Source organism: Dromiciops gliroides, chromosome 4, assembly GCF_019393635.1.
Source record: "Dromiciops gliroides isolate mDroGli1 chromosome 4, mDroGli1.pri, whole genome shotgun sequence".
Taxonomy (NCBI): Eukaryota; Metazoa; Chordata; class Mammalia; order Microbiotheria; family Microbiotheriidae; genus Dromiciops; species Dromiciops gliroides.
In genome coordinates this window covers 437,567,993-437,592,838 of record NC_057864.1, presented here as the reverse complement: position 1 = coordinate 437,592,838, position 24,846 = coordinate 437,567,993, and the positions used below count along the sequence as shown (strand labels likewise).

Below are 24,846 nucleotides of genomic sequence, written 5' to 3'. Positions count from 1 at the left end.
GGCTGGCGTTAAGAAACAAGGATCTCTCTTTAGCCAAAGAAGAAGTTAAAAGTAGACTTTGGATTAAAATTACGGTTAAATTGCAGTGGTCTAATCTAACCCCTGTCAGTATGGACTACCATTCTGCCACCACCAGACAGCTCTAAAATCGATAGTCCTGTAGTTCAAATAAATGGTAAATTAGATCTAGACAGAACTAGTCAAACATATGATCCTAGATTCTTCCATTTTTATTTACACAATCACTCACAAAATGATTTTAATATATTTGTAATTGGTTTCCAAATCATTTGAAGAGTCTTTTCTTCCTGCAAAGCACTATTATTTTCCCATAAAACTAATCAAGAGAACCACAATCCCAATTTGAAATCAGTGTTTCTTTGGAACCAGAATGGTGGTTTAACTTCTTTGTGGCACAAACATTCTAGCTTGAAATGCTCCCCCCTTTTTCATGTAGCTTGGTAACACTCACCACACTGGATGAATCAAGTTTGCTGATGGTTTTGCTTGCCTTCAAGGGAGACATGAAACAGGGCTAGCATCATCAGCAACACGGCCACTAGTCAATTCTCTTCCTGCCCACAAAACAGCAGTGAATGGATTAGTGGCTGAACAGAACTGCTCCTCTTCTTCCTTAGGCCCCTTCTGCCTTACAGCAATGGTACTTCCCTAAAAGGGCAAACACTCTTAGAGAAGTCCCTCTGGGACTCCCTCGATTGTAGGCCTTTGGGCTTAGAAGCAGGACTAGCTAAAGAATGGATGAGTTTAATTCAGCTTTGCACAGACTCTACAAGTCCCTTTATTACCCATGTTGTTTAAAGATTAGAAGAGCCTAGGCTCTAGGACTTTTTATTAAAAGCCAAGGGTTTCTATAATTCTGCTCTCTATAGTTTCCAACAGTGGTTCACATTTTCTTATTCATTTGCTACTGTGGGGACCAATTTTTAATTGGGGAGTGTTAGCTAAGCGGCTTGCCGCAATATTAGGGCAAGGAAGGAGACTGGCAGCCTCCCTCAAAACAGAATAGGATTTATTTTAACAAGAACCAACTTAAAAAAAAACAACAACCCACAAACAGGATCAGTAGGATCAAGGGAAAGGAAATAAAATGGGGAAAGGGAAATTAAATACTACCACCCAGGAATCAGCTGAGAATACACAGCAGAGCTCCTGTCGCCTTCCAGCGTCCAGCTAGAATGGCGAATTCTCCTCCCCCAATCCCAGAAACCCCCCAGCCCCCAGCCAATTGGATGGCCACTCTGACAGTCACATGACTGCCCTCACTAGGCTTCTAATCATTATAATTTTGCCAGGCCCATGTAGGCTTGGGGGAGTGGTGATGACAAGGTGCCAGCGCTATGGCAATGGCTACAACCAGTGGGTGGAGCACCATGCATAAAAACCTCAAATAACAATTAATTCTTTACACTACATGTATAATTTTATAAGATCTCAACTTAGTTAATCAACCCTAATTAATATGATAACCACTACAGTGAGTTTATATAGTGGATTTTCTTCTTAAGAGCTCAAAATACCTCTTTATGGTCTTCTTTTTCCTTAGGGCATCTCATTAATGCAGAAAGAAACAAATATGCCTGTTTCACAGATGGTAAAAATGAGACACTATTCTTACAAAGATAATCATAAGTCAAAGCTAGAGCAGACAGTAATCATTTTCACTAAGCTATCCTAACTCCTAATAGTAGAGATAAAAGGCTCTTCAAATGTTCGAAGTATCATGAAGCACCTTGAACTGGACAGGAGAGATTGCAATGCACCTAAAAACTGCACGAGAAAAATGCCATGTAACCTGTTCCTACTATAAGGAAACAACAGCTGGGTCTGTAGGATTTGTCAGATAATTTAAAATGGTCAGAGAAAGCACTGTTTAGATAGAAATTTAAAGTTAATACTGGAGCAGCTAGGCTAGAACGCGTTAAAAATATAGTCCTATGTATAACAAGATATAGAGCATATAGAGCATACTTCCCTTGCACAATATTCAATTTATTTTCTCTTGATTTTAAAGCATGCCTATTTTTTCTTGCTTTCCTAGCTTTAACCAAACAGCATATCTAAATCCAGTTAAACACTGCACCCCTTTGGAGGGGCAAATTTTACTTTAAAGCAATATGACAAAACTTGGCAATAGCCTCATGGTGTCAAGACAAGAGTGAGCTCTATTTTCTGGCTTACAAGTAATAGTAATTTAACTACACGTTGACAGAGAGACAAAACCTAGCAAGGAGAGTGTTGGCCTCCAAGTCAGAAAGTCCTGGATTCAAAATCAGCCTCTGATCCTATACTAAGCACTGTACAATTATGATGTCATTTGATCCTCACAACAACCCTGGAATGGTAGGTGCTATTATCTCCGTGAAGAAACTGGGACAGAGGTAAGTGACATGCCCAAGGTCACACAGCTGGTGTAGGAGTCCAAATTTGAACTCAGGTCATCTTGACTGCAGACCCAGTGCTCTATGCCCTGCCACATATCTGCCTTGGAGCAATGACTTATCTGAAGAAAAAGTCAGTCAAACAAAGTCCATACATACTGATTCTTAGATAAGCACTAGGCTAGAAAAACCTCCTTTCAAATCTGGCCTCAGATACTTAACCAGCTGTCTGACCAAAGGCACTTAACTTGTTTGCCTCAGTTTCTTCAACTGTAGAATGGGGGTGAGAGCAGTATCTATCTACCTCACAGGATTGTTGGGAGGATCAAATGATTTATTTGTAAAGTGCTTAGCACAGTGCATCTCATATAGTAGGGTCTACAAAAATGCTTATTCCTTTCCCTACCCCTACCCCACTTTTTTCAAACACCTGGACCACTCAGTTCTCTCTTTCTGCTCACTTTCCATATTCCTGCACCCCACCTCAGTCACACACAAAGATAGTCATAAGTTCAATCTTGCCATTAACCATACATGTTTCACCTTCATCTCCTTATCTGACAGTAATATACTTACTGGCTTTTCACCTCTCCCTTGGCCTTCCCTTCTGTAACCCTGTTCTTTATTCATACCATGACCTCTAATCCCTTCACCCTTCAATTCTCTCCAGGCCATCTCCTCTACACTAGCCACTCTCTCTCCTTTCTCCTCACTTTGACCTGTTGGTCAACCAGTTCAAATCTATAGTACCCTCTTCTCTTGAATCCCCAGCCCCTCATATCACCAATTACCCACAGCCAAGTCTCAGCCATGGATCACACATCATGTCCACTATTCACTACCTTATCTCCTTCGCACATGCTGAACAAAAGTAAAGAAAAATCACAAAACTTTTGAAAGGGTCCACTATGAATGTTATACAACCTTATCTGGACCCTCACTGCTGCTAGGCAATCCTACTATAATTCCTTCATCAACTCATCCCACCCTCCACTGTGATTCTTCCAAACTTTTTCATCCTTCCTCAAACCTGCTAGGGTTCTCTCTTCACCTCCCTCTCAGCTTACTTTAAAAAAACCCAACCGGGGGCAGCTAGATGGTACAGTGGATAGAGCACCAGCTCTGGATTCAGGAGGACCTGAGTTCAAATCCAGCCTCAGACACTTGACACTTACTAGCTGGATGACCCTGAGCAAGTCACTTAACCCCCCTTACCCTGCAAAACCAAAAAAAAAAAAACCCCAAAACAAAACCCAACCAAACCTAAGGCCATTCACCATGAGCTACCTCTTCCTCATCTATCACTCTGACACTCTCTTCTCCATCACCCCACTTTCATACAAAGAGGTGGATTTACTCTTTACCAAAGCAAACTCCTCTATCTGCAGGTGATCCCATTCCACCCTGTCTCCTGCAATAGAATGCACCTTCTGTCATGGACTCCATCTCTTCAATCTCTGCCACCTACAGACATCCTAAAAAACCCCTCCCTTGTTTCCTTCCAAATCTACCATCATCCTATCATCTCTTCTGCCCTTGGAGAAGGTCATCTACAAGAGGTGCCTCCATTCTCTCTCCTCTCACTAACTCCTGATAATCCACGTCTGACCAAATCATTCCACAAAAACTACTCTCTTGCAGGTCACCAGTCACCCCCATAGCCACATCCAAAGGCTTTTTCCCCCTCAGTTCTCATTCTCTTGGACTTCTTCTTCAGTCTGACACTGTGCATCACATTCTCCTTGACTCTCTCTTGTGATTCTCCTACCAAACTACCTCCTTTGTCTGCTTTATAGGACCTTCCTCCAGATCCCACCCTCCAATCATAGGTGTTCCTTAAGGCTCAGTCCTGGTCCTGGGCCCTCTTCTTTTCTCTGCTATACTATTTCACTTGGTGATTTCAGCAACTCCCAAGTATTTAATTACCATTTCTATCTATCCCATTCTCAAATCCACCTTTCCTGCCCCAATCTCTTTGCTTACCTCCTATCTCCAAGTGTCCTTTTTGTTTGTTTTTTGTTTTTTAGTGAGGCAATTGGGGTTAAGTGACTTGCCCAGGGTCACACAGCTAGTAAGTGTTATGTGTCTGAGGCCGGATTTGAACTCAGGTCCTCCTGACTCCAGGGCCAGTGCTCTATCCACTGTGCCACCTAGCTGCCCCTCCCAGACATCTTAAACCCAGTGTGTCCAAAAGAGAACTTGTTATTCCCCTCCCCCCCCCTTCCCTATTACTATGGAGATTAATGCGATCCTCCCATCCCGCAGGCTCACAACCTAGGTGTCATCCCAGACTCTTAGCTCTCATCTTCCACATCCAAGTTATTACCATGGCCTTCCCATTTTACTTTTGCAGCAACTCTCCAATTCACCCCCTTCTCTGACTTAGCCCCAACTCTGGCCCTCAGCACCTTGTGCCTGGATTACTACAATAGTTGTATGTGGGATCTCTAATGTCCCATCCAGCTCTGAATTGCTCTGGTAATAGTGACTCTGCATGACCACCATGACTGATGTTAATTTGACCTGAAAATTCTCTTCGCTTTATGTTCCTACATAGCACATTAGCTGGCATGACCTAAATGACCTGCTACTAATATGTGCATTGATTAGTGCCAAGATTCAGAAAGATGTCAATGGGTTGAAACTTTGTAGTAAAACTAATGAAATAAAAATTTAACAGAACTTTCAGAAACAGAAAAAAAGGCAGGTCTAAGGGGGGAGGGGTGTTGTGATTTTTTTTAACCATAGAGGCTCTTACAAAAAATAAAATAGATAAGTAGCCAAAAATTAAATTTAATCAAATCTTAAAAGCATTTGCATAAATCAAGTTAATACAAAATGGGTCAAGAAGGTGATGTGTACCCCCCCACACACTATTAATAATACCAAACCCTTTTCAGAATTATTTGATAGTGTCCCCTGCCCCCCAGTTAACTGCTTCCCTTCTAATCCTAGATACATTACTTTTGTTGTTGCAAAAGCTCTTCAAGTCACGTAACAAATATCATCTATGTTGGCTTTTGTAATTGCCTCTATCTCTTGTTTGGCTGTGAATTCATCCTACCCATAGACAACTAACAGAAATGGAGAAGACAAAAGCCATTTCCCAATAGATACATGGTCAAAGGAAATAAAATAAAGGCTCACAATAGTAGAATTGCAAACAACCAAATGAAAAAATGTCCCAAAGCACTAGAGTAAGAGAAATGTGAGGAATGTCCATGAGTACAACCCTTAGATCTCAAACTGGCAAGGAGGTCACAGATGGAAACAGAGGAAACCGCTGGAACAGTGATGGAAAAAGTTGTGAATCTGTACAGCCATTTGGAGAGCAGTGGCACCTACCCTAAGAGGTCACTGACAAAAAGGCTGTACATACACCAGCAACACCTTCTGTGGTGAGAACTGGAGACAGAGTGGAAGTTTATTGACTGAAAAATGGCTAAACCATGTGTGGAGTGTGAATGTAATGAGCTGTAAGATATGACAAACAGAATGAATACAGAGAAGAGTTTCAAAACTTGATGGAGAAGGAAGCAAGCAGAGCCAAGAAAATCACATACACAGTGACAATAATGTAAATGGAAAGAATTACCACAAAACAATGAGGCCCTAAAGAACATATGAGAAAATATCCTGGGGCAGCTAGGTGGCGCCATAGATAAAGCACTGGCCCTGGGGATTCAGGAGGACCTGAGTTCAAATCCAGCCTCAGACACTTGACACTTACTAACTGTGTGACCCTGGGCAAGTCACTTGACCCTCATTGCCCTACCCCCCTCCCAAAAAAATCGGTCAGAAGATATCCTGCTTACTCCACTCACTGGGTCCACAGATCTGAAATATCATATATTTTCAGATATTTTTGATGTATCAAGTGGCTCTGCTCATTTGCTTATATGGAATGGTTCTCTGAAGAAGAAGAAAATAATATGGGAGAAATTCAGTTATAAATAAATATGTATTTAAAAAGAAAGGAAAAGAAATATTGCAAAATTATAAAGAAAGCATGACCCCAAAGAAGAAATATGAGAAAATACCTCTGCCATTCCTTTGGAGAGATGGGGAATAAAGGTCTGTTCAGTATGAAATATTGCATGTCATATTTTTCAAAAAATCTATCAGTGTTGTACAACTTTTCTTTTTCTAATTCTTCTTTTAAGGGATTCTTTTATTACAGGGGATGGCTCTCTAAAAGAGAGGAAGGAAAGGAACACAGAGGGAAATCTAGGAAATCTAGATAACAATAAAAACCTTATTTTAAAATAAATGTTTTTGTGAAAAAGTCAAGTAGGAAAAAAATTTTCATAAAATATCTCTGATAAGGAACTAGTATCAAAGCATAGGTGACCAACAGAAACACAAAACCAAAAGCAATTCATTCCAAAAAGTAGGTAGTCTAAGGTTATGAACAAAGCATTCTCAAAAGAAAAACTGTAAACAGTTAGCAACCATATAAAAGGACGCTAAAAATCCCTGACAAAAGATGCAAATCCAAACAACTGTGAATTTTCACCTCATACCCAATAAATGGGCAGATATGAGAAAAGATGGAAAGGCTGGAAGCACTACAGAAAAAGGAACACATCAGTGTATTGTTGGTAGAAGTTCTGAATTGGTCAGACCGTTCCGAAAAGCAATTTTTAATTACACACACACAAACATACAAACATACACACATACCCCCCCCCCCCAAATGTCCAACCCAGATTTCACTGCCAGGCCTATATCCTCAAGTAAGGTGATGAGGGCCTGTACCAGAGTCGGGGCAATGTCAGAGGAGAGAAGGGGACAAATTCAAGCTATGTCACACAGGTGAAATTGGCAGGCCTTGGAAAAAGACTGGACATCCAGTGTGTGATGTATGAAAGGCAAGTCAGGATGAAACATTGGAGGTCACCAGGAAAGATTGGTAGATATGAGAATCATCAGGATAGAGAAGGTAATTAAATCCATGGGAGCTGATGAGATCACAAAGTATTACAATAGAAGAAGAAAAGAGGGCCCAGGACAGAACCCTGAGAGACACCTGGGGTTAGAAGGTGTGATCCGGAGGAGCCAGAAAAGGACACAGAAAAGGTGCAGTCAGAAGGGCAGGAGAACGGAGTCCTGCAAACCTAGAGTTGAGTGATCAACAGTGCAGAGAGCACAAGGAGAAAAAGCCATTGGATCTGGCAACTCAGGTCACTTGTTAACTTTGCAGAGAACAGTTTTGGTGGAATGATGAGGTCAGAAGCTGGTTCACAATGGGTTAAGAAGAGCATGAGGAAAGAGAATATTCCAGGCTTGGCTAGAGCCTGTACAAAGGCAAGTAGGCCAAAGATGGAATGTTGTGTATGTAGGGCAGCAAGTGAGCCACCTTGGAGAGTAGACTGTGTAAAGAGGGAGTCATGGGTAGTAAGAGAAGGAGGGTGAAGCCCAATTCTGCCAAGCTTTGAGTGCCAAAGAGAACAATCTGCAAAGGTATTAAAAACAGGAGAGTGACACGTTTATACCAAACCAATTCCATTCTGACAGTTCAAGAGCTGCCCAAGTTGTAGACAAGTTTGCCTTTTGTGATAAAAAGGGTTATCAAAGAACTCTAAAAGACCCCAAAAACTCACTTCTTAAGAGTTTTTAAATGTATCAAGTCCCAGAGGGACAAAATTGGAAACTCACTGTTTTCTGCCCGAGTGGGATAGCTTCCTGTTTAACTTGTGTCATTCCTAAGAAAGGTTTTATATGGAACTGCTGAAAAAAAGATTTTTCCAAGTTGGCTCACCACGATAGTAACATTCTCTGAGAAGACAAGAGTCTAGATCTTAATCTTGACATACCATGACCAGTGATATCACCAAAACCAAGAATTCTGAAGTAAGAATAAGTCAAAATGTAATTACTAATTAGTAAGAGAATGTCAGCTGTTCTGAGGTGACTGCGAACAATCCATAAAACAATCTGTAGAAGTGTGGTAAAGGGGAGTTTCTCACACTCTGGGATAATATGCCCCAGCTGTGGAACAGAGTCCTTTAATACAGCAATGAAAGGACTCACTCTCTGGCAAGGGATTCAGGTTGTATGAAAAAAGGGGCAAATGCCTAAAGGAGATCAGATGTTATACCCCAAATAGAAAGTGATATCCTATGAGGCTAAGATATAGAAGAAAGACTCATTATTAGCTAGTTTTATCACTCTTGTTATTTTGCAAAGAGGCATCTGTGATTTCAATATCCTCAGCAGAGCATAATCCACATGTCTTTTTATATGTTGCATATTCATTTTATATTCCTAATTCCACTTCTTATGACAGAAGTACAACAGGCTAAGATACAAAAAAGCAAAATCTGGACATCCCAGAGGGGAGGGGGGGCATGACAAAGTAATTCTCCTATCAATCTTTTCTAACCCTGTCCCTCAGGAAATGGGGAGCCAGAGTCTCTAACAAAAGTGCATCCATATTTAAACCCTTCCATTTCATTGCGGGACCTGATGTCAGTTTCCACTGCAGTAAAAATCAGCAGTGCACCTCGATGACAGCTTGGGTTTTGAGCTGTTGTACACTCCTGGGTTCAAACTGACATTATGCCACCATCAATAAGGCTGGGGGTTTTTAAATATGGAATTTAAAGGAAACTTACCCTTCCTTCCCTTTGTGCAGCTCTGACTTCCAACCCAGTTTCTATTTTCTACAGAAACAGGAGGACAAGTGTCCATGCCAGAAGTCTGCCCATGAGAACTCATCTTTTTAGCTGCTGGTTAACAGTACCAGATTCCAAAGCCCGTTATACATTTCTGATTGTCAGTAGTGCCTAAAAAGAGACCCAGGAGGGAAAAAAAATGTTTAACCAGTCATGCTGATACTATTTCCTTAAAAAAAATTTTTTAACAGGAACAGTAAATTAATTTACTGGGATTATAGAAATAGAGCTGCATACTCCTTGAAGGGCAGATAGCATAAAGAAAAGGTGACAGGGTTCAAAATAACTGTAGCTACCATCACTACATGAATATCATTTTAAAATATACACTAAATAAAGTATTCACCAAACACATACACACAACCAAATTAAGTCCCATAGAGATCTTGTAGAATGAATTTTCCACCTGATTGCAAAAGTTTTAAGTGTGCAGGAAGAGTGATCCTTATAAACAATGCTTTTCATCAGCAAAAAGTGATTCTCTTACTCCTAACGAAAACCTAGACCAGATCTGAGCCCCAGCCAAGGAGCATGCACAGAATGAAAAGACAGTATTTCTCACAACCACCCTCTACCACCACCCCCTCCCCTCAAAGCACATCCCAACTTTTTTTTAAAACAGAAGAAGTCAATGTTGTTCAAGCTAATCTAAAAAACTATAGGCACAAAGTACATCCTTCCTTAGTCAGCAAACTAAAGCCTGAGGACCAAGTCCAGCACACTGCTGGTTCTTGTACAGTGCTGAGAACAGTGTTTAACATGTATTTTAAAATGTAAGAGCCATTCTTAGCTTACAGGCTACACACAAACAGGCTGGGGGACCTCATTGTAGTTTACTCACCCCTTGCTTAATACTACAATACATGTGCTGACTTCTAGAGCACATCTAATTTACCAGATCAGAAAATGGAGGCACAACAGTTTAATGAGATGCCAAAATGAAATTTAAAGAAGGCTTATACTGAATTAGGTTGAGGGTTTCTAGTCTCAGCTCTACAGAATTTTACGGAAACACTAAGCAACTAAGGGAAAAACAATGATTTTTTTTTACCTGAAAAAATACACAACAGTTACCCCAATAACTATCACTTTTTGTTTGTTTGTTTTGTGGGGCAATGAGGGTTAAGTGACTTGCCCAGGGTCACTCAGCTAGTAAGTGTCAAGTGTCTGAGACTGGATTTGAATTCGGGTCCTCCTGAATTCAGGGCTGGTTCTTTATCCACTGCGCCACCTAGCTACCCCCAAACTTGCCAACTGAGGATTCAAATTAGTTGGGTTCCGGTTAACTGAAGTTTTATTTTTGTATTCATAAATTATCATTTATTGGTTATTTGCTTACTTTAAGTGTAAAGTAAAAGGGTCTGTGATAGTTATTTCCTGTAACATAGTAAAAGTAAAATGAAATTCACACAGAAGGGGGACTGATTTGTAAGTAACTCCTTTAAATATATCTACTGGAGAATGTGTGTACACATTGTATGACTTTTTGCATTTAATTTCCATTCTGGTCACATGTTACATGGTTCTTCCAGCTACAACAATCCATGACTCTACATATGATTACTTCATGAAGACTCTTTTTCAGGATAAAAAGAACATGTTGTCTTCAAGTTGTTGGGAAGCAAAAGGAATAGGGTTAAAAAACATGCCAGTACTTAAAAATCTCTCACACATACATGCAAGCAGCATGTGCGCGTGCATGCGCGCGCGCACACACACACACACACAATCTCTTTACTCGGTTCACGTACAACAGCATTCTACAAAGAGGAACCTATGTCAGGTCAACAAGGAAGAAGGCAACTGTCTAAGAACATCAGGTTAAATAAGTTATAAAATGTGAAAACATATTACAGCTTATTAGGCTATAACATATCGATGCCTGCAATTCAACTATGTGGTTCCAGATGAAATAAGAATAAGCATGAGAAGAAAGCTGCAGAAGGGGAAAAGAGGGGGAAGGATGCCTTTAAAACCTTAGTTTGGCTAACAATTGTTGAGAAAAACTACATTCAGAGCAAAGAGCATTCGGCTGGTCCCTACGGCTGCGTTCATGTTCTACAAAGCCCCTGGTTTTTCTGGAATTCTTAAGAAAAAAACAGCTGTTCCATTACCACCCTACACCTCTGCAGCCTCACAGTACGCCAGTCCTCTTCCTACACACTGTGGTGCGTTCCTCACACACAGCAGGCCCTGGCCATCCCCCATCCCCTAAATGGGCTCTCCTACCCTCACGGAATCCTTCCCTCTTCCTTGCTATGTGAAATCTCTCCTGATTCTTTCTGCCTCCCCTAACTCCCTTGCACTGATTCTATCTATACTTATCCCCGAAGGCAGCATGGCTGCAGAACCTCCTCCATGAAGAACACCTGAGCTGAGGTCCCACTGCTGACAAATAGGACCCACCCATGACCCTGGTCAAGGCACTAACTCCAGGCTGCTGAGACAAAGGTGTGGAGCAGGTACCAACCTGTATGGTAGAGGAAGGTCCTCACCCTGGGGCTCCAAACACTGCTGAAATCAAAAGTCCAGTCTCCAAGAGAACAGCAACTCTTTTTAGAAGGGCAGTTTTCAATTTCTGAATCTGTATACACCAAGCAATATGCCTGGCACACGGTAGGCATGTAACTGTTGATTATGTGAATGTAAGATTAAATTTGAACCCATTCTAGTCACTGACTTTGGGGGGGGGGAGGGGAGGGCAGGGTAAGGAGGGTTAAGTGACAACTTGCCCAGAGTCACACAGCTAGTGTCAAGTGTCTGAGGCCAAATTTGAACTCAGGTCTTCTTGACTCCAGGGCCAATGCTTTATCCACTGTGCCACCTAGCTGCCCCCTAGTCACTGACTTGATTATCTCCACTGATGATGGAGGGGAGCAGCACAAATCACTCAAAACAGAATTTTATTTTTAATTTTGAAACACCAGTTGATACATATACACTCACCTTCAGCTCCAATCCTTCTGAATTAATTGGGGGGGGGGGCAGAGCAATGAGGGTGAAGTGACTTGTCCAGGGTCACACAGCTAGTAAGTGTCAAGTGTCTGAGGCCGGATTTGAACTCAGGTACTCCTGAATCCAGGGCTAGTGCTCCATCCACTTCACCACCTAGCTGCCCTGCCTTCTGAATTAATTCTGTTAGCAGCCTAGCTAGGATCATAGCTAATTGAAAAATATATGCAGAATCAAGTCTGAATTCAAGGCACAGTGGTCAAGGGATTTCAGTTTAATACAGTCGTATCACTGTGCCACTAACAGCATTCTTGGTTAATTCATTTAACTTCTTCAGAGATCAGTTTTCCTCTCTCTAAAATAAGGGTTCTTCTTCACCAAGGCTAAATGGGACAACTGAGATAAACTGAGTTCCAGGAGAAACATGCTACATAAACATAACCTTTCCAATAATAGAGAGGCAGCATGGTAGACTGAAAGCCAGTCTCAGCCTTCCAGACCTGAGTACAAATCCCACTTGACACATACTAGCTGTAGGACTCTGGACAAGTCATTTAGCCTCAGAGTTCTAGGCAACTCTCTAAGTTTCAGAAAAGCTAGTCTTGGTATGGTGAAGAATTTTCTAAGCCATTAATTATCTGCTCTACTATAAGGATAGTTCCCTAGCCCAACACTATTTAACAATGAATTCATAAATCCCCAAATCTACTAGTCTTTCCTTTGTCCTCATTCTCATTGTTAACTTTCTCCAACATTAAAAACCTGAAGACTATGGTTTCCTTCAGTGACATTTCCATTCCCTCCTCCTCCAGGTAGACTATGCTCCTTTTATCTCTTGCCAGCCCTGAGGGGTTAATGGAGAAGCTCTCTGCTTTACTCCCTCCCCTTTCACTCAAAGCTCCCACAATCACCCCCAGAGTTCCATCATCCACCCAGATGATTCCTGTCTGGAGCCCCTAATCCCACCTTTCCCAACTGGACTTCTACCTCAAACTAAGCAAGTGGTTTTGTTTGTTTGTTTGTTTTTTTAGTGAGGCAATTGGGGTTAAGTGACTTGCCCAGGGTCACACAGCTAGTAAGTGTTAAGTGTCTGAGGCTGGATTTGAACTCAGGTACTCCTGACTCCAGGGCCGGTGCTCTATCCACTGCGCCATCTAGCTGCCCCCTAAGCAAGTGTTTTTAAAACACCTTCCCTCCCTCTCAAAACCAGCTCTCTTCTGACCCCACCTTTTATTTCTGTTAAAGGCAACTGACCACCTGCCTCCCAACCTTGACTCCCTCTCCCTCATGTCTATGGACTTCCCTGATTCCCCATCAGAAATGACCCCTTTTCTCCCTTAGTCTTCTTCTCTAAGTGGTTGTCTATATAAGAAGCCCCTGCTTCCTGAGCATAGCTCTAACTGTTTTTTTTTTTTTTAATGGTCCTTAGCCTTTCTCACTTAATGTGTCATCTACCTCCCCAACTGATTTGCAAGCTTCTGGAAGGTAAAGTACTTCTCATCTCCTACAGCACAAAACATAGGCCTTAAACAAAAGTGATGTGCATTAAAGATTGGAGTTGGTTTTGAAACTCACACCTAAGAAAAAGGTCATCTGAGTTGTATCACCTAGGACATTCATTGTTTTACCTCAAGGTCATCTCCAGGTGGTTATCAGGAGTTAGGCCCTAGTGGGTCTACTGTAAATCCATATACTCAAAAGAATGATGTGTTTTTTCAAGGAGACCACCAACAGCTCAGGAGTAGGTTGATAATTAGATCAAGGAGTTGAGGGCAATGAATAGGGGAATGTTCCTCCAAGCAGAATGACAATATGGATCTCCAGGAAGATTATGTGCCATTTTAAGCTAGGAACCTTAAATATGCTGTCTCCAAGGATGTCATTTTAATTTACGTGGATGTTATAATAGCTTGTGACCTACCACTATGCAAGGAAACAAACCTACATGTTTCACTGAGTGGCCCCTTTTTTACTGTTTTTTGGAGCAGCCCAGTTCAGTCTAGAAGTCTACAAAGTCCTTAGAAGTGCTCTTTATTTACAGTAGCACTTAAACCTAAATCACAATAATCTATTTACTTCAGAGTTTTCATTTTATAATCAGAAGTCTGGCTTTGTACCACATCCTCTAATCGGTTAATAGCAAATCTTTTTACAAAAAAGTTACAATTTAAAAAAAACATTATCTTTTGTATTCTTCCCATATCAAATCTTCATCCTTCCAATAACCTATGATTTCACTGGTGTAGGTCTCTCCCTCTACTAAATCTGATCAAAACTCCCCTATGACTTAAGTCTTCAGGGTCACTGTGGCCAATCTGATTGTCCCTATATAGGTGTGTATAATTTTGTTTTCCTGTTTCCCTTTGTATGACACACCCTAGAAATGCAATTAAAATTTATAAAAGCCATGAAATTCTCCCAAGAGTTATGTGTTTACTTACTATAAATCTGAGTACATGAGTAGACACCCATGATTTAATTTGCTATTACTAAATAGGCAAAATGGCAACTATGGCAAATAAAAATGTTTTTTAAACTGGGATATTTGAAATCACTTTGCAAAACCTTCCGTGAAAACCACCTTTTGTGCACGGTTTCTTTTGTGTGTATTTTTTTTAAAGTAGCCCTGTTAAAAAGTTCAGACTCTGAATACCCCGAACTCCAAACCAAATTCCTCAGTGGCACAGAAAAGCTGTGGGCCTGAAGTCAGGAAAGACCAGAGTTCAAATCCAGCCTCAGACACTTACTAGCTGTGACCTGGGCAAGTCACACAACCTGTTTACCTCCATTACTTTGTGAAATAGTGGTAATAAAAGCACCTAACTCCTAGGGTTGCTGCAAGGATCAAATGAGATAATAATTGTAAAGTGCTTAGCACAGTGACTGTCACAAAGTAAGTGCTATACACTTTATCATTATTAGCACTATTATTATTAGGACAAAATATTGCCCAGAGGGGCTGCCCAAACCTGTGAAGAAATAAAATAAACTCTAATGAAACTACCCTACACCCTACGCCAAGTTCTATGAGCCATTGGGGATAAGTAAAACTCCAAAATTACATCCTTGGTTAAATACAAAGTAGTAATAGGATCTGAGCAATGAATGCCACATGATAGTTGTGGGCCACCTACTTGGGTCTGGAAAAAAATTAAAATAAAAATTGGGAGCAACTATTCTTAAGCTCCCCAAGTATTCTTCTCCCTAAGTAAAAAGATGTAGATTTAACTAAATTTTATAATGAACCTATCTCCCTTCCCGGGATGAGAAGGCAAACCTATTTAATCTAGTCTATGAATTCTGCACCGTCATCCTAAAGTCTATTCTTCTTGTACATGAAAAAAATGATGATACCATCACTATCTAAGTTTAAGACTCGATGCTTATGGATAACAGCAAAACTTTTTTCTGCAGTAGCAGGTGTCTCTTGCCAGAACAGACAAGTGAACAATATTCATATTTCCTATCTGAGTTCATTGGACGGTAAATATCCTTACAAAAGAAATTCTACTCGCTGCTAATAGTAAGTAGCTCATCAGAAGATCAGATTCCTTACCTGCTCCCCCACCCCCCACCCCAGGAAACTAGGCCCCAGGTAATATTTAAAATGCAGAGAGGACCAGATGAGAGGATTTCTAACGCAGATGTCCAGGTTGGATAGCTAAGATTCCAATGTCTTGTAAGTGAACATTCTTTAAGAAGTTCCTCTAAGAATAAGAGGGGGGGAAAAAAACATTAGTAGCAAAGTTCTCATTCTACCTCCCACATGCCACATGTAAATTGGTAGCATGGTACTTTAGTGAAGGAGGAAGGTGTTAGTAAGAGAGAGCAGTAAAGGCACCTGAGAATTTCCATCTGCAGAAACTCAACAGGGAACACAAGCAAAAACCCTCACCCTATATATTACAATGCATGTTGACTTCTGAAATCCCCCCTTACCTGTTTACAAGTTTACACAGCAGTTTGCCAGGGGAACACCACCTTGTGCAGAATACAACCGTGGCATCCTTTGTTGGTAATCACCTGTTGCCTAGCAATCAACATCCTGCAGGGAGACGGACAGCACTAGGGCTCTTCCATCCGAGGTTAAAATTCAACACAAGCCAGATAAGCCTGCATTTCAAGGTTGTCTTCGTCTGCAACTAGTTAACTTTAAAACTGGCCAACAACAACAAAAGGTGTCTGAAGCCAGGATGGTGCAGCAAGGTTAGCTTCCTCTTGGGCTCTGGCGATGTCCCCGGGCCGTGATGTCTCCTGCGGCAAACATGGGAGTTGTGCTCCTTTACCGGGAGCAGACTTCCAAAGCTCAGGAGCCCCCATACAGGACAACGCAGGAACTAAGGCAAACCCTTTCTTTCCTTAGGAATGCCTTTTTTTTTTCCTCACAATCTGTACTACAAACCGGAGTGACAGGGACTGAGTGTGCGTTCGTACCTACGAAACCATCACGATGCATGCACATCCAAGGCTTGTGGAACCAGAGGTCAAATAAGGCACTGAGACCAAGGAATGGTTTTAATTACAAACGCTAGCTCTCAGGAACTCTTCATCCATTCAGAACTAAACCCATGACTGCATAATTGGTGAGAAGCCCCTGGAGACGGAGGAGCTCCTCAAATGTGTCAGCAAAGGTTTTATTAACATCATTAACATTTAAAAGCAAACGGAGCATTTCTCTTTCTTTTGGCAATTTGGTGCGAGCGTTTTAAGTGCAAGACAAAGCAATTTCAAACTTTTTCTTCAAATTAAAAATGAAACTAAGGCCAAACGTGTTGGGTGAACAAAATAAATCAAAACTTAAAATTCAGCAACTCCAGCTCTTCCAACCAGCAAAGCCCCAGACTTGTGCAACGTTCTGAGGCTTAAGGTGCTCTCCCTGCTTCTTGCATCCCAGCAAACAGCACCATTCCCTCCAAAGGATGAGGATTGAGCAGCAAATGACCCCCAGTAACACATTCACTAGAGATCCTTCAGATTTGACACACCAGGCTTGTCAACATGAAATGATGGTTTAACTGCTTCTTGCTCAGGACATACAAGATCTGAGCAGCAGCAAGTACCCCCTCCGCTGCAAACAAAGGGGTCAAAGGTTTGTCGTCAATTCACTTCCAGGCAGAAAAACATTTTCCTCAAAAGAAACAATTTATTTAGAATGAAACAAAATCAGCTCAACTGTGAGCGCACGTTTGAGTGACAGCTACTTTTAAGCTGTGTGAGCCATAAAAAGGGTTTTCCTTTACTTTTCCAGAAATCTTGTGTACACAGCACAAAGCAAAGAGGTCATTTTTTTCCACTTAAAACACGGGCATTGGCATCACAATAGCAGATACACAACTTTTTAAAGCTGCCATTTTAGTAAAATGCACAAATACTAAACAGATAAGCTTTCTTCCAATCAAGAGGCCCATGTAAATTCCACATAAGCCACAACTTCTCTTCAAAAAGGTCCATTAGAGCTTAGAATTCCAAATCTTCATCCGCTGTCCACCAGCTTTGCTTGCAGAGGGGGAAAAAAAGGTTATTAAGTACAAATGTTTACAACATATTTTTTCCCTACAATACATAGATGAACATAAGCTACAAGGCCTTTCTGGATAGTCCACTTTGATTTCAAAAAGCACCAATAATACCCACTGGCACAGACCTTGAAATGAATTCATTCCATGAAGACACATAACAAGTAAAACAACAGGTTGGGGTTTTGTTTTTCTTTTTCTTTTTTATAAGCTAAGCTTAGGGTTATAGAACTGAAAATATTCTTTACACTCAATTGAGTGTGTGAGGGAAAGGGGGAAACAAAAAATTTCCACAGAGAAAAACCTAGTGAAAGCTTATAATTATTTGCATGTTTTTTTTAAGGGGTTTCTTCCTGAAGGCAACTTAAAAGTGAAAAAAATGAAACCATGAATTGCAGTCAAACTTTCACCTCTGTGGTGTTTTTGTCTATAATAAGCTTTCCAAAGGGGGTCAATGTACACAGACATTGAAAATCTATCTAATGGGCTATGTTACCACTTAAGAGACAAGATGATCCATTTCCATATACAGAACCGCTCAATAACCAGCAAACCTTTGAAGATCCTTAGTTTCAGCAGTATTCAAATCTCATAGACAAAATTCTACATTAAGCTTAACAGTTCAGTACTGTGATAATATTCCTTTTGAGGATGTCACTATCATCAAGGATAGGATTCAAGTCTATAAATCTAACACTGCTTCTCATTTTCTCAGTGGACTCCTTTGTAAATATTGTCTCAAAACTAGTCATGGAAATGAGAAAAAAATAGACCCCAAAATTTTGCTCATCACATATACCAAAAATGTTCTTTCCACAAAAGGTCATAAAGACCTTCTCCTAAGGTGGTCTTCTCATTCTATTACTACTGGAAGTTTCTGATGAATGGTTCTTACACTTAGAAAGCAAAGGTAATTCTTTCAGTTATACCAGGTAGGAAACAAGGGGCTTCAAAGCAAATTAACTTCAAAGAGGAATTGAATTTTTATAATAACCCTCAGAGGAACTTCCAGTTTCAGTCAACAAAAGAGATTAGGTAAAGTTATTGACCAGCAGTTGAGACAATTACTTATTCCTTTTAAAGTTTAGAATATTGATACAAATGTCTTAGTCATCTTGATATTTTCCCTTTTTTTATGTACCAAGTCATTAAACGCTTTATAGAAATAATATTCTTTCAATTCACTTGAACTAATAAATTCTAGAAACATCAACTGCATGCACATAGCCAGCATCGAGAAAATTTGGTTGTTATAGAAAATTTAAAAAAAGAAAAAAAGAAAAAAGAAATCCAATGGCAGGATTATAAAATTCTGGCTAATAGCGTTTAGCACCACAGAGATGGTTCTAGACTTTCAGAATTTCCCAATTCTAAATGAAGTGAATAGTAACTGATGTTACACACCCCTACAACAGGATAGACAACACAGATAAGACAGCAGTATCATGAATTGATATCACTCAGATAATTGCCCCATGCTAAACATAATCAATTACTTTACCTTACACATTCAAGAATGATGTTAAACCTATTTTACAAATAGAGCAGGAAGCACAAATTACCAGATCTAACAAAAACCGTAACTCCAAATAAACATTCAAACAGTAAGTTAAAGGGCAGTACTGCCTATTCCTGTTACCCTTCAAAACAACCTGATTGAAAAAACACCCTGGATCATAGTGAAAACTAGATGCCAAAAGTTTACTCTTCAAAAGAGCAAAAAATGCTTTCCCAGTTCATTTTATCAAAAGGGGCTCCAAAAATTGAGATAATTTCTCACTGATAAAGTGTTATTAGGCATAAACTGTACTTTGACCCCATACATGCATCAGTTTTTAAAACAGGTGTCTATTGCATATTTGAGACCTAATCACTGCTTTTCAAAGGCATTAATACAAAAGGCCTAATGAGAATACAATTTTTTCTCCCCAGAGGTATACCAAAGATCTCAAATTCGAAGTCCAATGCTTACTTTCTCTCCAAAATAGTCATCAAAAGTATGAGGGTTTTTTCCACAGTTTCAAAAAAACAACAAAAAAACAAAAACAAAAACAAAAAAAACTTACAGATGTATAAAGAAAATCAAAAGGATGATGTACTACAGCAGTGATGAGGGTAGTGCTGACATGCGTTAGACACCTGCCATAATGGAAAACAATGAATACAACCTTTTAAAAAGTAAATAATGATGAATTTAACACGTTAAGTTTCCCTTGGGTTATTATTGGTGCTATTTCAAAGTATCAGCATCCTTACCGATAATAGAAAGAACAGCAGAACTCTACAAGGCTTTCAAGAAGTAAAATGCTTTCACAGATAATAGTGACCATAATCCAGAACTTCCTAATATGTACTACAGGCATTAGTGGAGGTCATCATCACCATTTCAATGGGGGGGGGGGGGGATGCAAAATACAGTGAAGGATAAAGTGATATATTGAAAATAAATAAGACACTGATAAGTTGCTAGATACATAAGCAGCAAAACGCCTGCTTACCTAACAGAAATAAAAATAATGTTCAGTTAAAAAAACTCACAAGGGTGGACTGGAGAGAAAATTCAAAATCCAATTTAAGAGATGCATTAAATTTACATTTACATTTGGGGATCAGCTATATACAATAAGCTGTCTAGGGAAAAATGGGCCTTAGAGAACTGGAATCTATTCAACTTTTTAAACTTTGTCAGATACCAGGTAAGCCCACTGAATGTGACTAACACTTAAAACATTTACAATGATGTAACAGGTTCCCCCCCCAAAAAAAAAACAATGAACAAACAAAAAATCCACAAAGGGTCCTTCTAAGACATTTTTTAGACAGCCAACCAAAAATTCTTCAACTCAGATATGGTAGATTAATGACCAATGACCTAAGGTATACCTTAAAAGCCTGTAGACAAAAAAAAAACACAAAAAAAAAACCACAAAACAAAACAAACAAAAAAAGCCTGTAGACAACTGTTTCTTTCTATTACTGAAACCAGAACCTTAAACAGTCACAAAAATTAACACCCCCCCTTTCGATGACAAACATTTAATTTTGGAGTATGCACTAAGTATGAATTGTACCTCTTACACTTCTTTGAAAAGTCAGTAAAAACAAACACCTATACTGACTTATTTTTTTTCTTCTTAAAGCACCTACTTGTTTCTTGCATACTAGAGTAAGCACAAGACATATATGGTTTGTAACATAGTCTTCAATATTTACTGAACAGTCACAGCTACAAACCAAAAGTGCATATATGGGATACAGTAGAACTCATGAATAGATGCTAGAATGCATGTGTTAAAGCATACTTTTTGGGAATTAATTTTGTATATTAAGTGAAACACTCAAACACCTGATTAAAAGAATTAAACTGCTGTACAGTGTACCACCTGACATTTGCACTCCCTGATCAAATTTTAGTCAAAATAAAACAAAAATTATCCTTGACATAGGAATTCTTTGCATATACACCAAACCTAACACTTAGTCTTTTAATCAGATTGATAAGTACAACAGAGGCCAAGTCATTCTCAGGTGTATATGATTTCTTCTGCCAGTCCTGGGGTTTTTTTTTGACTTGTTTTCCAAATTCTGACTTTTCAAATATATGGGTATGTAACTTAGAGGATTTTTTTTTAAACTAAAGTTTACAAAAATGAGGATAAAGGACAAATGTTACAAATAAAAGGATGGGAAGTTTCAGTCAAAGCAGGTTTATCTGCCTGCTCCTTTCAGGGTGATCCCCTTCACTTATGTATGCTAACAGCTAAACTTTCCTGACTTCTACTTTAAAGTGGTTTATAGAAATGTAAGGAGGAAATAGCTACAAATAAACATCTAGTTAAAAAAATAATAAAGTTGTGTGTCTGATGCTGTATCCCATTACACATCACACATTAGGAACCATGTCAAGTAGTAAATGCAAGCTACACATGGACTTTTTAGGACGCACCACGGACAATGACCATGACCAGGTAATCTTCTTCAGATTTGGCCAGTGCCTTGGCAGGAGAATCCAGAAACTGCTGGGAGAACTCACAGGGCGGAAAGGCGTGGAGGACCCCGGTATTCTCCTTGTCTTTGTTGCCCCCCACGGGGAGGCTGATGACTCCAGCTGCCTGCTTTTGCTTAAGGTAGGACACCAGGTTCCTAAGCGGCCTCTGAGTCGAGGTGGTGGCCTCAGACACGGCTGAGGAGCGGCTGTCCGAGTTGCCAGGCACAGCAAGCAGAATGGCATAGCCATTGGGCCCGGCCACCTTGATGCGGCGGGTCACCTCGTCCAATTTGGGCTGGTCCAGACGCAGGCGCTGGGTGATCTTGAGCTGGGCCACCTTGCCCCCCGTGGAGCCCTCCACCAGAAGGCTGCTGGCCACATGGAGATCACCCTGCAGCAGATGCATGTTGGAAGGAAAGTTGCTGTTTTTGAGCAGCAGCATGCCCTGCCAAGCGAGGCACAGCTTGGGGGCCGCTGCGGGGGCAGAGGCCACTGGGGCTTCGGGCTTCTGCGGAGGGGATTTCAGCCGTGACCCGCTACTGGTGCTGGGCGCAGATGCCTCGGCCCGCTCCTCCTTCTTCATGGGACTCTTGCCCTCTGAGGGCGCAGGGGCCCGGTGCTTCCGCTCCCGCTCCACTGACGCAGAGTTCTTGCGGTCTCTCTTGTCGCCCTGACCCCTCTCCAAGCTGCCCCTCCGGTCTGCCCGCACCGGGGAGGGCCGCTCGAGCAGGAGCAGGCGTGAGGAGCGGTCAGGGTCGCTGTTGTAGCGGTCTCGGCCACCGCCCATGTCGGGGCTGCGGTCTGGCGTGGGAGGGCAGTGTCTTTTCCGGGAGCGCTCGCTCTCCGGGGACCTGTCCGCGTGCCGGCCCCCGCCGTCCTCGGGCATGCGTCTCTTGCGGGGAGGGTCTCGGCTGCCAGGCAGGTCTCTTTCCCCACGGTCCCGCTCCAGGGACCAACCGTCCCGCCGGCGCTCCAAGCTGTCCAGGGGCTCATAGGCCGGCACGGCAGCGGCAGCGGCCCTCGTGCCACGCTCGCGGACTGGCGGGGGAGGTGGCGCCCAGTCTGTGTCCGGGTAAAGGTCCCGGTCCCGGTCCCGGTACAGCAGGGGGGGCGTGCGGTCTCGGGCACCCCGCAGGGGGTCGGGGGCGCGGTGCCCGAAGGCGTCAGCCACCAGCTCGTAGTGGGTCAGGGGCAGCGGCTGCAGATACTGCTGCTGGTAGCGGTGCTCCGTGTCAGCAAAGTCCACCCGCAGCCGGCGGTCGGGGCCCCCTAGTGGGAAGCCCCGCATGTGGGTCCAGGCGGCGTGCGCCGCGTCCAGGCTCTCGTACTGGATGTAGGCCCAGCTGTCGCCCTTGCGGTAGTCGATGGTGCGGATCGTGCCGAAGCGGTCGAACTCGCGGGCCAGGGCAGCCAGCGGCACCCAGGGGCCCAGGCCGCCCACCCAGAGGCGCGTGGTGGGCGTGGCCTTGCCGTAGCCGATCTTGATGGGGTTGCGGATGATGACCTTGCCGGACATGGCCAGCTTGGCGCGGTGAGACATGTCCAGGTTCTCGAACTTGAGGAAGCCGTAGGTGCTCGTCTGGCCCCGCGTGGGCCGCTTGATGTCCACCTCGGTGATGACGCCGAAGCGGTCGAAGGCGCGGCGCAGGTCGCTCTCGGTCACCGTGATGTCCAGGTTGCCCAGGAAGAGGGTGCGGTTGGCTCGCTGGCCGTCCTCGGGGGAGAGCTCGTCCAGCTCGCGGAAGGGGGCGGCGCCGGCGGCACCCACACGGGGCTCCAGGCCGTAGGCCGGGCGCACACGCTCATAGAAGGGGTAGTCTCGCTCGCGCTCCAGCTCGCGGGGCAGCGGCGGGGGCGGTGGGGGCGGCAGGCGGCCCAGGGCCAGCTGCTGCAGGCGGTAGTCTCGGTAGCCCAGGGCCGCACCGCCAGGGGACAGCGCCCGCTGGCCGCCCCCTGGCGGGTGCCGGTGGCCAGCGGCAGCGCCCGTGGTGGCGGCCGGTGCATAGGCCTCCTTGTCCAGAGGTGAGCGGCTGCGGCGCCGGCTCACGTACACTGCCTCGATCTTGAGCGGGCGGTCGTAGAGCACCAGGCGGCCCCGGGCGTGCTTGGCGGCCCGCGCGTCCTCGGGCCGGCGGAAGTTCACGAAGGCCACGCGCTCGTCACTCGAACCCCCTGGCAGACGGCTGATCTTGACGCTCACGTCCCCGAAGCGCTTGAACTCGTGAAAGAGCCCGTCCTCCACAGCCTCGTCGCTCAGCTGGGAGCCCAGCTCGCTGATCTTGAGAGTCTTGTACTCGCCGCCCCCGCCCTCACCGCCTGTGGAGCCGGGGGCGCCGGCAGAACGGGCCTCCCCGCCCCCGCGGGAGCCGCCGCGCGACTCGCCCCCGCCCGAAGAGTTCTTGGCGCTCGGGGAGCTGTAGCTGTGCAGGCGGCCGCCCGAGCCGCCGCCCGGCGCGTCGTACTCGCGGCTGCCGCCCCGGCTGCTGCCCTTGTCCAGGTGCAGGCTCCGGCGGGTGCCGCCGCTCTCCGCCTTACCGCCGCCGCTGCCGTTGCTGCCGCCCGAGCCCCCGAGTTTCTTGCTCCGCTCCCCGCGGGTGCTCGACTCCTCCCCGCCGCCGCGGGAGCGCTTGGCCTTGGCGGGAGAGCGCTCCTTCCCCTTCATGGCTGAGGACTGTCCGGGGCCGCCTCGGAACTGGGGAGCTCGCCTGCCCGCGCTGGTTTCACACAGCGGAATCCCGCGCCGCCATCTTGGACACCGCCGCGGCAACGGACCCCGCCCCACCGCCCTCATTGGTCAGCGGGCGCCTCTCTTCCTCAGAGTCATTGGGGGCTCTCGCTGTCCGTCTTCCCAGCTCCCAGCGCCGAGCGAAAGATCCCGCCCGGCTTCTCTTATTGGATCCTCGACGGCCCGGCGAGAGGATCCCATTGGTTGTTGCCGTTGTCTGTATTAACGGTTCCTCGCGCCGGTCGGTGGTTCCGCCCCTGCCGCACTGTCCAATCGCCTGACCCTAATCCTAGAGAGGTTGATTGGCTGATAGACCCGTCCTGTAACGGTTCATCTCGCGCGGGGAGAAGAGCGAGCCCACCTCTTCGTCCTTTTCATTGGTCTGTCACCCCTCCCCTTTGCTTCTAATTGGCAAGTGGAACCATCAGTTCGGGCACTTTTTCGAGGCGAGGGTTAGGCAAAAATCTCGCGAGAAACTATTTTTCCCCCCACCCCTTTACTCTTCATTTCGTCCGATGTCTGAGTGAGGATTCAAATCTGGTTGTGTGAATATGATAGGCTTAAAAGCACGTCAATCAAGTTGTTAACC

General features: G+C 43.6%; 1 protein-coding gene across 1 annotated transcript; it reads right to left on the bottom strand.

The window, feature by feature from the left end:
- Positions 1-17,151: 17,151 nt before the first annotated feature.
- On the bottom strand, positions 17,152-24,323 carry RBM15 (RNA binding motif protein 15). The gene is made up of 2 exons (XM_043963325.1): positions 21,491-24,323; positions 17,152-17,519 (listed from the first exon to the last, which is right to left on the bottom strand). The coding sequence occupies exons 1-2, from the start codon at positions 24,321-24,323 to the stop codon at positions 17,479-17,481; spliced, it is 2,874 nt and encodes a 957-aa protein (XP_043819260.1). The 3' UTR covers positions 17,152-17,478.
- Positions 24,324-24,846: the final 523 nt, after the last annotated feature.

Excerpts from the sequence above, each read along its gene's own strand:
- RBM15 (XM_043963325.1), bottom strand. The coding sequence starts at position 24,323 with ATGAGGGCGGTGGGGCGGGGTCCGTTGCCGCGGCGGTGTCCAAGATGG. Across the intron at positions 17,520-21,490 it reads GGTCATGGTCATTGTCCGTG|CTGGTGGACAGCGGATGAAG; the intron begins GTGCGTCCTAAA and ends CTGCAAGCAAAG.